This window comes from Mobula birostris, chromosome 5 (genome assembly GCF_030028105.1).
Source record: "Mobula birostris isolate sMobBir1 chromosome 5, sMobBir1.hap1, whole genome shotgun sequence".
NCBI lineage: Eukaryota > Metazoa > Chordata > Chondrichthyes > Myliobatiformes > Myliobatidae > Mobula > Mobula birostris.
In genome coordinates this window covers 87711855-87726731 of record NC_092374.1, presented here as the reverse complement: position 1 = coordinate 87726731, position 14877 = coordinate 87711855, and the positions used below count along the sequence as shown (strand labels likewise).

General features: G+C 41.6%; 1 protein-coding gene across 7 annotated transcripts in view; it reads left to right on the top strand.

Moving 5' to 3' along the window:
• LOC140197848 (GRB10-interacting GYF protein 2-like) overlaps nt 1-14877 on the top strand; it is a 160104-nt gene that overhangs the window by 74879 nt on the left and 70348 nt on the right. For all 7 annotated transcript variants that reach the window (XM_072258360.1, XM_072258362.1, XM_072258366.1 and 4 more), the window contains 2 exons: nt 8910-9021; nt 10571-10679. In XM_072258360.1, the coding sequence (XP_072114461.1) occupies nt 8910-9021; nt 10571-10679 (221 nt within the window). The remainder of the gene's footprint in view (nt 1-8909; nt 9022-10570; nt 10680-14877) is intronic.

Sequence of the window (14877 nt, the reverse complement as noted above, 5' to 3'; positions counted from 1 at the left end):
CCGGGATCAATAAGGTATGACTGTGACTTCCTTTCAAGTCCTGATGAACGGTGTCACCCCAAATGTCAACGGTTTATTCCTTTCCATTGATGCTGCCTGACGCACCGAGTCCCTCCAACATTTTGTGCGTGTTGCTGTGAATTTCCAGCATCTGCAGTATTGCTTATGTTTACCGTGGTTTCGTTCCACTCTTTGGAGAGTAGAGCAATATCTTTTCCCCATGATTGATGAGTAGCAGGTTCAAAATTAGAATCGTGTTTATTGTCACTGACTTGTGTGTCATGAATTTTGTAGTTTTTCAGTCACTGTGGCATCTTTGGAAAGATGGGAATGTGCAGATGGGGGTGTCTAGAAGCTACGGACCTCCTATCCAACTCAAGCATTTTTTTGGACATATACTTAATTAGACATTTCTGTTCATTGCTGACCTTTGTTTATTTTTTGAGATTCAGCGTGGAATTGGCCCTTTGAGTCAGGCTGCCCAGCAATCCCATGTTTTAATTGTAGCCTAAGCATGGGAAATTTAGAATGACCAATTAACCTCCCAACCGGTTTGTCTTTGGACTGTGTGAGGAAACCCATGCAGTCATGGAGAACATACGAACTCCTTACAGGCAGCAGCAGGAATTGAACCTGGGTATCTGGTACAATAAAGCATTGTGCTAACCACTGTGCTGTCTTGTCACCCCACACTCTGCTCTATTTGCCCTCAATGAACAAATGGTGAATTCACTGTGATGTGCTTTGGGATATACTGAAGACTATGGCTGAATGCTAATTTTTAAAGGAGATATCAATAATTGGAACTAGTACACCTTGTAAAGCCATAGAATAGATTAGATTAGATTATATTATGAGGACACGCAGTCCTCTTTTATTGTCATTTAGTAATGCATGCATTAAGAAATGATACAATATTCCTCCGGTGTGATACTACAGAAACACGGGACAGACCAAGACTGAAAAACTGACAAAAACCACATAATTATAACATATAGTTACAACAGTGCAAGCAATACCGTAACTTGATGAAGAACAAGCCGTGAGCACGGTAAAAAAGTTCAAAGTCTCTCGAAAGTCCACATCTCACACAGACGGGAGAAGGAAGAAAACTCTCCCTGCCATACCCGACCACAGTCCGACTCTGAGTTGTCCGAAAACTTTGAGCTCCGATCAGCCCTCTGACACCGAGCACCGAGCACCGAGCACCATCTCTGCCGAAAGCTTCGACCCCAGCCCGGTCACCAGCAGCAGGCAAAGCCGAGGATTTTGGGGCCTTCCCTCCGGAGATTCTTGATCACACAGTAGCAGCAGCAGTGAACCAGGCATTTCAGAAGTTACTCCAGATGTTCCTCCGTGCTCTCACAGCTGTCTCCATCAAATCAGAATTGTGTACGGCATCCAACTTACAAATACGATTTCATTTCACCAGAGAGGCTATACGTGCTGTGTCGCGCCGCCATCTTCTCCTCCTCCCTCCTCCGAGCAGAGTCGGGCCATTTGGCCCATCGAGTCTGCTCTGACATTTTCATCATGGCTGATCCAATTTTCCTCTCAGCCCCAATCTCCTTTATTCCCTGACCAATCAAGAATCTATCAACGTCTGCCTTCCATGTACAAAAGACTTGACCTTCACACCTGCCTGTAGCAAAGAATTACAGATTCACTACACTCTGGCCAAAGAAATTCCTCCTCATATCCATTCTAACATAGCATCCCTCTATTCTGAGACTGTGTCCTCTGGTCTTATACTGGAGAGAAAGTGGATTCTCTCCACATCCACTCTATTAAGGCCTTTCACCATTCAATAGGTTTCAATGAGGTCACCCCTCATTCTTCTGAATTCCAGCAAATACAGGCCCAGATGTTCATATGACAAGCCATACAATCCAAGAATCATTTTCATGAACCTCATTTGAACGTTCTCCAGTTTCAGCACATCCTTTTTAAGATAAGAGGCTCAAAATTGCTCTCAATACTTCAAGTGAGGCCTCACCAGTGCTTTATAAAGTCTCAATGTTGCATCCTTTCATATTCTAGTCCTCTTGAAATGAATGTTAACATTGTATTTGCCTTCCTCACCACAGACTTAACCTGAAAATTAACCTTTAGGGAATCCTGTACAAGGACCAAGTCCCTTTGTTTTTTTTTGTATTTTCTCTCCATTTAGTAGTCAGCCCGTTTATTCCTTTTACTGAAGTGCACGACCATACATTTCCTAACACTGTATTCTATCTGCCATTTCTTTGCCCATTCTCCTAATCTATCTGAGTCCTTCTATAGCCTCTCTACTTCCACAAAGCTACCTGCCCTTCCACCTAACTTCAATCATCTGCAAACCTTTCAACAAAGCCATCAATCCCATCATCCAAATCATTGACATGTAACAAAAAAAGAACTGGTCCCAACACGTACCCCTGTGGAACACCAATAGTCACTGATAATCAGACAGAAAAGGCACCCTTTATTCCAACTCTTCTTCCTGCCAATCAGCCACTGCTTTATCCATGCTAGAATCTTCCTGTAATACCATGGATTTTCAGATGGCCTTTGACAAGGCACTACAGATGCGGCTGCTTCACAAGCTACGAGTCCAAGTACACATCAACCGATTCTCCTTTCTCTATCTTGCTTGTTATGTTAGCTTTAATTAGCTTGGTTGTCATCTTCCCTTTAGAATATTTCTTCTTCTTTGTGATGTGTAAATCCTGTGTCTCCTGGATTGCTTCCAGAAATTCTAGCCATTGCTGCTTTGTCATCATCCCTGCCTTTTTTCCCCAATCAATTCTGGCCAACTCTGCACTCATGCCTCTATAATTCCCTTTATTCCAGTGTAATGCTGATACATCTGACTTTAGTTTCTCCTTGTCAAATTTCAGGGTGAACTTGATCATATTGTGATCACTTTCCCCTAAAGATTCTTTTACCTTAAGCTCCCTAATCAATTCTGGTTTATTGCACAACCCCAATCCAGAATAGCTAATCCTCTCGTGGGCTCAGCCACGAGCTGCGCTAAAAAGCCATCTTATAACCATATAACATATAATAATTACAGCACAGAAACAGGCCATCTCAGCCCTTCTAGTCCATGCCGAACACTTACTCTCACCTAGACCCACCGACCTGCACTCAGCCCATAACCCTCCATTCCTTTCCTGTCCATATAGCTATCCAATTTTACTTTAAATGACAATACTGAACCTGCTTCTACCACTTCTGCTGGAAGCTCGTTCCACACAGCTACCACTCTGAGTAAAGAAGTTACCCATGTTACCCCTAAACTTTTCCCCCTAACTCTTCCCCCTAACTCTCAACTCGTGTCCTCTTGTTTGAATCTCCCCTACTCAATGGAAAAAGCCTATCCACGTCAACTCTATCTATCCCGCTCATAATTTTAAATACCTCTATTAAGTTCCCCCTCAACCTTCTACACTCCAAGGAATAAAGACTCAACTTCTTCAACCTTTATCTGTAACTTAGGTGCTGAAATCCAGGTAATATTCTAGTAAATCTTCTCTGTACTTTCTTTATTTTGTTGACATCTTTCCTATAATTCGGTGACCAGAACTGTACACAATACTCCAAATTTGGCCTTGCCAATGCCTTGTACAATTTTAACATTACATCCCAACTCCTATACCAAAAGCCTTCTTCACCAGCCTATCCACATGAGATTCCACCTTCGGGGAACTATGCACCATTATTCCTAGATCCCTCTATTCCACTGCATTCTTCAATGCCCTACCATTTACCATGTATGCCCTATTTTGATTAGTCCTACCAAAATGTAGCACGTCACATTTATCAGCATTAAACTCCCATCTGCCATCTTTCAGCCCAATCTTCTAACTGGCCTAAATCTCTCTGCAAGCTTTGAAAACCTACTTCGTTATCCACAACTCCACCTATCTTAGTATCATCTGCATACTTACTAATCCAATTTACCACCCCATCATCCAGATCATTAATGTATATGACAAACAACATTGGACCCAGTACAGATCCCTGAGGCACACCACTAGTCACCGGCCTCCAATCTGATGCACAGTTATCCACCACCACTCTCTGGCATCTTCCATCCAGCCACTGCTGAATCCATTTTACTACTTCAATATTAATACGTAACGATTGAATCTTCTTAACTAACCTTCCGTGTGGAACCTTGTCAAAGACCTTACTTAAGTCCATATAGACAACATCCACCGCCTTACCCTGGTCAACTTTCCTAATAACCACTTCAAAAAATTCAATAAGATTTGTCAAACTTGATCTTCCACGCACAAATCCATGTTGACTGTTCCTTATCAGACCCTGTCTATCCAGATAATTATATATACCATCTCTAAGAATATTTTCCATCAATTTACCCACCACTGACGTCAAACTCACAGGCTGATAATTGCTAGGTTTACACTTAGAACCCTTTTCAAACAATGGAACAACGTGAGCAATATGCCAATCCTCTGGCACCATCCCTGTTTCTAGTGACATTTGAAATATTTCTGTCAGAGCCCCTGCTATTTCTACACTAATTTCCCTCGAGGTCCTAGGGAATATCCTGTCAGGACCCGGAGACTTATCCACTTTTATATTCCTTAAGAGCGACAGTACTTCCTCCTCTTTAATCATCATAGTTTCCATAACTTCCCGACCTGCTTCCCTTACCTTACACAATTCAATATCCTTCTCCTTGGTGAATACCGAAGAAAAGAAATTGTTCAAAATCTCCCCCATCTCTTTTGGTTCCACACATAGCTGTCCACTCTGATTCTCTAAGGGACCAATTTTATCCCTCACTATCTTTTTGCTATTAATATAACTGTAGAAACCCTTTGGATTTATTTTCACCTTATTTGCCAAAGCAACCTCGTACCTTTTAGCTTTTCTAATTTCTTTCTTAAGATTAATTTTACATTCTTTATATTCCTCGAACACCTCATTTACTCTATGCTGCCTATATTTATTGTAGATATCAAGTTTCCAATATCCCTTGAAAACCATGGATCTCTCAAACTTTTAACCTTTCCTTTCAACCTAACAGGAACATAATGATTCTGTACCCTCAAAATTTCACCTTTAAATGTACCTCCATTTCTCTGTTACATCCTTCCCATAAAACAATTTGTCTCAATCCACTCCTTCTAAATCCTATTGCATCTCCTCAAAGTTAGCCTTTCTCCAATCAAAAATCTCAACCCTGGGTCCAGGCCTAACCTTCTCCGTAATTATATTGAAACTAATGGCATTGTGATCACTGGACCCGAAGTGCTCCCCAACACATACCCTTGTCGCCTGACCTATCTCATTCCCTAACAGGAGATCCAACATTGCCCCTTCTCTAGTTGGTACCTCTATGTATTGCTGCAAAAAAACTATCCTGAACACATTTTACAAACTCCAAACCATCCAGCCCTTTTATAACCATATAACAATTACAGCACAGAAACAGGCCATCTTGGCCGTTCTAGTCCGTGCCAAACTCTTACTCTCACCTAGTCCCACCGACCTGCACTCAGCCCATAACCCTCCATTCCTTTCCTGTCCATATATCTATCCAATTTTACTGGGTTTCCTAGTCTGTGCGTGGAAAATTAAAATCTCCCACAATCACAACCTTGTGCTTTCTACAAATATCTGCTATCTCCTTACAAATTTGCTCCTCCACTTCTCGCTCCCCATTAGTCCCATTCCTCAATTCTACCCAAATAGCCTCCCTAGACGAGCCCTCTAATCTATCCTGCCAGAGCACTCTATATCTTGCAGACACTCTATAAATTCCCCCTCCTGGAAACCAGTACCAACCTGATTTCCCCAATCTACCTGCATTTTGAAGCCCCCCATAACTATTGCACCTTAGTCCTTTTGGCATACATTTTCTATCTTCTGTAATTTGTAGGCCACATCCTTACTACTGTTTGGGGGTCTCAACTCCCATCAGGGTCTTTTTACCCTTGTAGTTCCTTAGCTCTATCCACAGTGATTCAACACTTTTTGAACCAATGTCACCTCTTTCTAATGATTTGATTTCATTTTTACCAACAGAGCAACGCCACTCCCTCTGCCTTCCTGTCTGTCCTTTTGATACGTTGTGCATCCTTGGATGTTAAACTCTCAGTTATCATCTTCTTTCAGCCACTATTCAGTGATGCCTACAGCCATACCTGCCAGTCCACAACAGTGCTGCAAGCTCATCTACCTTATTCTGTATACTGTGTGCATTCAGATATAACACCTTCAATCTTGTATTCACCCTTTTCAATTTTGTCCACCTTTTATGTTGCAGCTCATCCTGTTGACTGCAATTTTACCTTGTCAGCAGCCTTTCATGACTATACATTGCCTCTGTTTGTAAACCAGCTACCTCATCTTCAGCACTATTGTCCACTTTTCCTACGATACTTCTCGCACTGAAATATATGCAGCTCAGGACACTGGTTGCACCATGCTCAACCTTTTGATTGCTAACTTTGAGTTCTTGCCAACATCTGCCTCCATAATGTCTCCACTAACTGTTTTGACACTCTGGTTCCCATCCCTCTGCAACCCCACCATGCAGCTTTAACAGACCTTCTGGCTAGGATGTTGTCTCCCCTTCTGTATAGGTCCTACCTTCCCTGGAAGGGAGTCGAATGATCCAAAAATCTCATGCCCCCCTTCCTGCACCAACTCTTTGGCCACGTATTAAACTGTAAAATTTTCCTAGTTCTGGCCTCACTAGCATGTGGCAGAGGTACCAATCCTGAGATCACTACCCTGGAGGTTCTGCCTTTTAACTTAGCACCTACCTAATTCCCTGAACTGCCTCTGCAGAACCTCGTCACTCTTCCTACCCATGTCATTGATACCTATATTGACCATGACTTCTGGCTGTTCACCCTCCCATCTAAGAATGCTGAGGACTCAATCCAATACATCCTGGATCCTGGCACCTGGGTGGCAACTTGCAGCTGGGATTCTTGTTTTCACCCACAGAACCTTCTGTCTGTTCCTCTTATCGTGTCCGTGTGCTTCTTCTTCCCCCTTTCCTTCTGAGTCATAGAGGAAGACTCAATGCCAGAGACCTGATCACTGTGATGTTCCTCTGTTAGGTCATCCCCAGCCCCCCTCTCCCCAACAGTTTTCAAAGTGCTGCACAGGCTCCTTAACCCCTTTCCCCTTCCTGACTGTCATCTAGTTTCCTGTGTCTTGTACCTTGGATGTAACTGCCTCTCTGTATGCCCTTTTTATCACCCTTCAGCCTCATGAATGATCTAGAGTTCATCCAGTTCCAGCTCCAACTCCTTAATGCTGTTTGTTAGAAGCTGCAGCTGGATGCACTTTTCACATTTGTGGTTGTCAGGGACACTGGAGATCTCCCTGCCTTCCCCATCCCGCAAGAAGAGCATTTCACTATCCTGCTTGTCATCCCTACTATCCTAGCTGAACAGATATGTTGAGGTATATGAAATGTGAGCAGGAATAAGTTCTCAATTATAGGAACTGGAACTATAACTAATGTTTCCAGGGCTGTAGGTTATCTTAACTCTTGTTTTATTTTAATCCTTGCTGATGCTTACCAAACAGGAAAGTTCTTTTTAAAAAAAAAGAACTGCATCTCTTTTATGTTTAAGTGATTTGTAAATCTTGGCTGTATGTAGTCAGGTTCGTTGCATGCAGAGAATTAGGTAGGTGAGTTCTGGGACTTCGAGCAAAGAAAGATCGCAGAAGTGGATTCTGAACTTCTCACTGCCAATGGCCAAGCTTTAAACCTTGGGAGGAAGTGGCTGGATAGCAGCACAAAAAAAAACTTGTATTTGTAATAGCATTGCATATCACTTTCAGGAAATCTTGAGGCCAATGAAGCACTTTTTGGGTGTAGCCACTGTTGCAATGCAGTAATCTATGCCCACTTGATAAGATCTGACTATGTGGTGCCAGTGAGGTAGTTTGTCTTTCTTTTGAATGTTGAATTTGCACTTGTCCAATTAATTACAGATTATTTTGTTATCCTCCTGACTGTCCTCAAAAAAACTTCAGAAGGTTGGTCACTGTAGACGCGCCAGTCCCTGACCTGCACATAGAGCGTCAGCATTTATGTTGTTTCTGCAATTGTGATCAGAATATTCATCAGTGGTAATGTTATATTCAGAATGAGAATAAGGTTTAATATCACTGGCATATGTCATGAAATTTGTTCACTTTGCAGCAGTAGTACAATGCAATACATGATAAAGGAAAAAAACTGATTTTCACTGTGTATGTATATGTATGTATATTAAGTAGTTACATTAAAATAAGTAGTGCAGAAGAAATTAAAAAGAAAGTAGTAAGGTGGTGTTCATGAGTTCAATGTCCATTAAGAAATAGGGTGGCAGAAGAGAGAAGTTGTTCTTGAAATGCTGAATGTGTGCCTTCGGTCTTCTGTACCTCCCTCCTGATGGTAGCAGTGAGAAGAAGGCATGTTCTTTGTGGTGGGGGTCCTTAATGATGGATGCTGCCATTCTGAAGCACTGCTCCTTGATGATGTCTTGCATACTATGGAGGCTAGTACCCGTAATGGAGCTGATAGTGGGTTAAATGCTTGCTTTCTAAGGCAGAGGTTCCTAACCCAGGGTCCACAGTCCACATGGTTAATGATAGGGGTCTGTGACACATAAAAGTTTGGGAACCCCTGATCTAAGGTGATCCTTATCTGGTATTTTGTGATGTGAATGCTACTTATTATGTACAGCCCTTGCTTCAGTATTGACTGGATCGTGTAGGTCCTATATATAGAGTATTGGCAAATGTTTGGCTGAAGTAGCATTCACTACTCGAGGAATTTACAGGTTACACCCTAGTATGATGCAGCTGAAAGATAGAGCTTGGTATTTGAAAGGAGTTTTGAATTTCATTTTAACTGAGATCCATTGTTTTTAAATCCCATACAGCGAAACTTTTCAATGTCTGTCAACAGTTCGGCAGTGATGAGGTTGATGGGGCGGGGAGGAGGAGCCCCACCAGCAGGGGTGGTCAGAGGCCGAGGCGGTGCCAGGGGCCGGGGTAAGTAACCAGTTTATGCCAACCCAAACCTCCCAACAGTTAAGCAATCTAAAAACCACTTTTAAAAACCAGCTTAGAACTAAAGTTCAGAGTTAGTGCACAAGACCCCCCTCATTAATTGAATTTATCCAGTGTGTCATGTGGCTGTCCAATTGATCTATAGCTCATCTTCTACACCTCTATCAAATCACCTCTCATCCTCCTTCATGCCAAAGAGAAAAGGCCCAACATTTTCGACCTTTCCTCATAAGATGTGCTCTCTTATCCAGGCAGCATCCTGGTAAATCTCTCCTGCATTCTGCACCCTCTCTAAAGTATCTAGTTCAATTCTGGAGCAATGCAATGCCAGCATGTAAAAGTTGTGCACCTCTTCCCCTCTAGGTTGTTTGGTGACCCCCCCCCCCCCCCCCATTCAATCAGTGCCTGTCCAACGACCTGGAACTTAGCACAGAGCTGCATGGTACAAGCATTAATAGTCTCTTTAAGATAAAAATAAATGTAGTGGTAGCAGTTCACTCTAGGTTTATTAGGTTGATACCTGGAATGGGCAGATAGTCTTGTGAGAAAAGGTCTAACAGGCTAGATTTTGAACCACTCTAGGGTTTAAAAACTGACATAACTTACTTGGATGTTTGACAAGGTGAATGAATGTGAAGAGGATGTTTCCTCTTGTGGGAGAATCTAGAAGTGGATATTCATTGCTTTATAAAACGCCCAGCTAAAGCATGAAGCAAAATGTTTATTGATGTCTGAGAAAGAGTCTTTGTAGCTTACAAAGGAAAGTAAATGGAGAATATTTGAATATTAAGGAAAAAGATAGGTACTTGATTAATGAGGACAGAAAGCTGTCAGGAGTACAGTTCACTTATCACCTTGTTTCTTCCTCCCCTCCCCCCTCCTTCTAACACTGACTCATTTTTTCCCCAGTCCTGATGAAGAGTCTCGGCCCGAAACGTCGATTGTATGTTCCATAGACGTTGCTTGGCCTGCTGAGTTCCTCCAGAATCTTGTGTGTGTTGCTAGGAGTACATTTGAGTTTGTATTTGAAGCAACCATGATCTTATTGAATGGAAGAGCAGGCTTGAGGGGTTGAATAATTACTTCCTAATTAATTTGTTTTTAAGCACATTCACATGTTCCACAAATATTTCTTAATTTTCTGTAAGCTGTAATTAATGCAAGAATCAATGACATTTAGATCAGAGGCTCAGAAATTGACCAAAATAGATCAATATGCTGCAAAATGTGAATATGTTTGATGTCAGATTATTTTGTTTTTTTTTGTTTTTAATGTCTTTAAACCTGGAGCTTGAAATTCAGTTTTTCATTATCCTCCACTCAATTTCAGAAGCTTCGTGTCCTGTTGCTCTACTGCAGACATTTCAGTGCAGCAAAAGTGGAAGAATATTGAGGTGTAACACAATATTTTAAAGCTCATTTGGGCTCGTGCTGAAGAGATCTTCAAGGAGCATTTTTTCATTTGTAAATGTATTTTGGCAATTGGTATTTGATCTATCTGAGTATTTTTACCTTGCCCCTTTTCATGCAGGTCGAGGGAGAGGAGAAAGCGGTTATTACCAAAGAAGTTTTGAAGATGGAGAAGGGGGGTTTGGTCGTGGAGGACGTGAAATGCTAAGGAGTCAGAGCTGGGAGGAAAGGTAAGTTTCAGGGGGTTCGATGCTTCATCTTGAGTATTAAAGCATCTATAACTTGGTGTTAAGATGTAGCAAGGTGTTGAAGCAGGATAGAAAAGTAATGCTTGATGTTGATTAAACTTCACCTCTTAAAGTGAAAGGTTTCCTTAGTGTCTGTGATGGTGGAATTATGGACTACTATGTTGTAAGAGAATAGGAAAGTTTTGGCTAGCATTTATTTTGTGAGCCAACCCTACTGCATACACTATCTAGCAGAGTGTGTATTTGGATGCCCATTGGAATTTCCTTCCAGGTTCAGTTGCCACTTGCATTTAACCCCCTGGTAAGGTCCAGCAAGCACAATACAAATGTTTATGAACAGTTTGTCTTTTGTCCTCAAAGTAAACTCCCTTTTTTTACATTTGTCGGTAGTGCCTTTTTTCAAAAAGGTTACTGCTATTTTGATTTCTACATCTCTGGTAGCTCTTTTATAACTATAGCTATTCAGTTAGTAATGAGGCTGAATTAGAGTTAGAAAATGGAAGACTTTCTTGCTATCCAGTAACAGTCAGTTCAAAAATTGTATGGAAGCAGAGAATGAGATTTGCACAGTACTGCCTCCAGTATCTACATCTTATTTTGAAATAGCAGTCCATAGAACCGTAGAAACTACAGCACAGAAACAGGCCCTTTGGCCCTTCTTGGCTGTGCAGAACCATTTTCTGCCTAGTCCCACTGACCTGCACATGGACCATATCCCTCCATATACCTCCCATCCATGTATCTGTCCAATTTATTCTTTAATGATAAAAAAAGAACCCGCATTTACCACTTCGTCTGGCAGCTCATTCCATACTCCGACCACTCTCTGTGTGAAGAAGCCCCCCCCAATGTTCTCTTTAAACTTTTCCCCCCTCACCTTAAACCCATGTCCTCTGGTTTTTTTCTCCCCTTGCCTCAGTGGAAAAAGCCTGCTTGCATTCACTCTATCCCCATCATAATTTTATATACCTCTATCAAATCTCCTCTCATTCTTCTACGCTCCAGGGAATAAAGTCCTAACCTATTCAACCTTTCTCTCTAACTGAGTTTCTCAAGTCCCGGCAACATCCTTGTAAACCTTCTCTGCACACTTTCAACCTTATTTATATCCTTCCTGTAATTTGGTGACCAAAACTGAACACAATACTCCAGATTCGGCCTCACCAATGCCTTATACAACCTCACCATAACATTCTAGTTCTTATACTCAATACTTTGATTAATAAAGGCCAATGTACCAAAAGCTCTCTTTACGACCGTATCTACCTGTGACGCCACTTTTAGGGAATTTTGTATCTGTATTCCCAGATCCCTCTGTTCCACTGCACTCCTCAGTGCCTTACCATTAACCCTGTATGTTCTACGTTGGTTTGTCCTTCCAACGTGCAATACCTCACACTTGTCAGTATTAAACTCCATCTGCCATTTTTTAGCCCATTTTTCCGTCTGGTCCAAGTCCCTCTGCAGGCTCTGAAAACCTTCCTCACTGTCTACTACACCTCCAATCTTTGTATCATCAGCAAACTTGCTGATCCAATTTACCACATTATCATCCAGATCATTGATATAGATGTCAAATAACAATGGACCCAGCACTGATCCCTGTGGCATACCACTAGTCACAGGCCTCCACTCAGAGAAGCAATTCTCTACCACCACTCTCTGTCTTCTTCCATTGAGCCAATCTCTTATCCAATTTATCACCTCTCCATGTATACCTACCACTTTAACACCTGTACAAGACTGGTGACTGAAAATTTACCTGATGACTGTCTATGCTCATTGGGTTGATTTTGTGTACCCATTAAGTGTGCAACTTGGACACTCCAAAATTTGGCTGCAGAATATTTTCCTTTCCGGTGGATTTGGTCTGTGGTGAGGCAGGATGAAATTTTCCTTACAGGGAGAAAACTCAAAAATCAGAGGTGCAAAGGGACTTGGGAGTTGAGGAAGCAGAGAGGCTACAGAAAGACTTGGACAAGTTTTAAGAATGGGCAAACAAGTAGCAGGTGGAATATAGTATCGGGAAGTGTATGGTCATGCATTTAAGTAGAAAAAAGATATAGCAATTAACATGCTTTTCAAGTCCTTGGTGTTTTGCTGCAGTCATCCAGTAGACCTTCTTCAGTGTAGCCAATGCTGTCCTGATAGTGCTGAAATTAAGTATGCCTGGGTAGTTTGGGTAACGTCATTTGGGAGAGTGCCCCCACCATACTTCTGCTTTTAACTTTGAACTGCTTAGAACTTCATCTACAGAGATAAACTACAGAGTTCCAAGTTTTATCTTGCTGTTTTCTCTGTGCATTTTTTTGACTAATGGAAGTGGTTTGGTTAATGGTAGCAGGTGCATGTACCCTACCTTCTGCCCATTACACTGTTACATTTAGAGCAACATTGAAGGTCCTCCATCTCTGACAGTGTTCATCATGTCAGTAGTTCAATTTTTTTTTTCCCACTACCATCAGTCATGCAAGTTCTGGGTACAGACTCAGGAATACCGTTGTGCTCAGATGTAGAAGGATTCTTCATTGCTGTTGCCATAACAAATTTTTTTTTTTGGCTGGTCTGGGTTGTTAGTCCTGAGCTGAACCCCTGAACCTGAAGGACCGGCAGACCACGCTTGGTCTGGTCTCTACATTTAACCTGTTTAGCATGGAAGACCCTACTAAGAGCCAAAGCATAAAGCCCTGACTCCAGTGAACATAACTCTCTGGTTCATTGAGGCATGCAAGCCTGGAAACCCTACAACAGGATTGTAATTGTCTTGGAGGAGCAGGTGCATGTAGGCAGATGAAATTGTATGTTTTGAATTTTCACATACATTTTGTAAGAATAGGAAAATGTGTATTTTCCCTAGTGGAGGGGTGAGATGTTTTCAAATCTTTAAATGAGAGAGAAGACAGGATACAAAATTCTGGAATTAGTTTGATGTAGTACAAATGTGAATCTATATTTCAACTATTGGGGTTCATGTATCATGTGGATTTGGAGTCCTACTTCAAGGATGATTGCAAGGCCGTGGACTTGGTATGAAAAATGTTCTCTAATATGTTACTAGAGCTTAGTCCTATTTCAGGTATGATTGCAAGGCCGTGGACTTGGTATGAAAAATGTTCTCTAATATGTTACTAGAGCTTAGTCCTATTTCAGGTATGATTGCATGGCCATGGACTTGGTGTGAAACATGGTCTTTGCAGGTTTATTTCTGTGGAGAGCCTAGAAACTGGAGATGAATGGGATGCTCATTATTGAGAAACTCAGCAAGTCGAAGACCTACATCTTTTGATTTATTCATTCATGGGATGCGGATATTGTTTGCAAAGCTGACACTCATTGTCCATCTCAAAATGCTCCAGAATTAGGGCAGTTTAAAGTTATCCTCATCAGTGGACCTGGATTCAGAAGGGCATTAGTGACCCAGATGTAATTTTACGAGGCATTGAGTATAAGAGGCTGAGAAGTGACTTTATATTTGTGAATCTATATTTCAACTATTGGGGTTCATGTATCATGTGGATTTGGAGTCCTACTTCAAGGATGATTGCAAGGCCGTGGACTTGGTATGAAAAATGTTCTCTAATATGTTACTAGAGCTTAGTCCTACTTCAAGGATGATTGCAAGGCCGTGGACTTGGTATGAAAAATGTTCTCTAATATGTTACTAGAGCTTAGTCCTATTTCAGGTATGATTGCATGACCATGGACTTGGTGTGAAACATGGTCTTTGCAGGTTTATTTCTGTGGAGAGCCTAGAAACTGGAGATGAATGGGATGCTCATTATTGAGAAACTCAGCAAGTCGAAGACCTACATCTTTTGATTTATTCATTCATGGGATGCGGATATTGTTTGCAAAGCTGACACTCATTGTCCATCTCAAAATGCTCCAGAATTAGGGCAGTTTAAAGTTATCCTCATCAGTGGACCTGGATTCAGAAGGGCATTAGTGACCCAGATGTAATTTTACGAGGCATTGAGTATAAGAGGCTGAGAAGTGACTTTGTAGAATTAAGGGGTACAATTCTATTTGCTTGCATTTATTGTTTGCACAATTTTTTTTTTTCGCTGCACATTGGGTGTTTCACGGTCTTTTTTTAACAGTGTTACGTACGCCGTAACTGGGTTGCCAAACCAGCAGAAATGGACCACTCTGTTGGAGTCTGGATTACTGGAACTAAGAA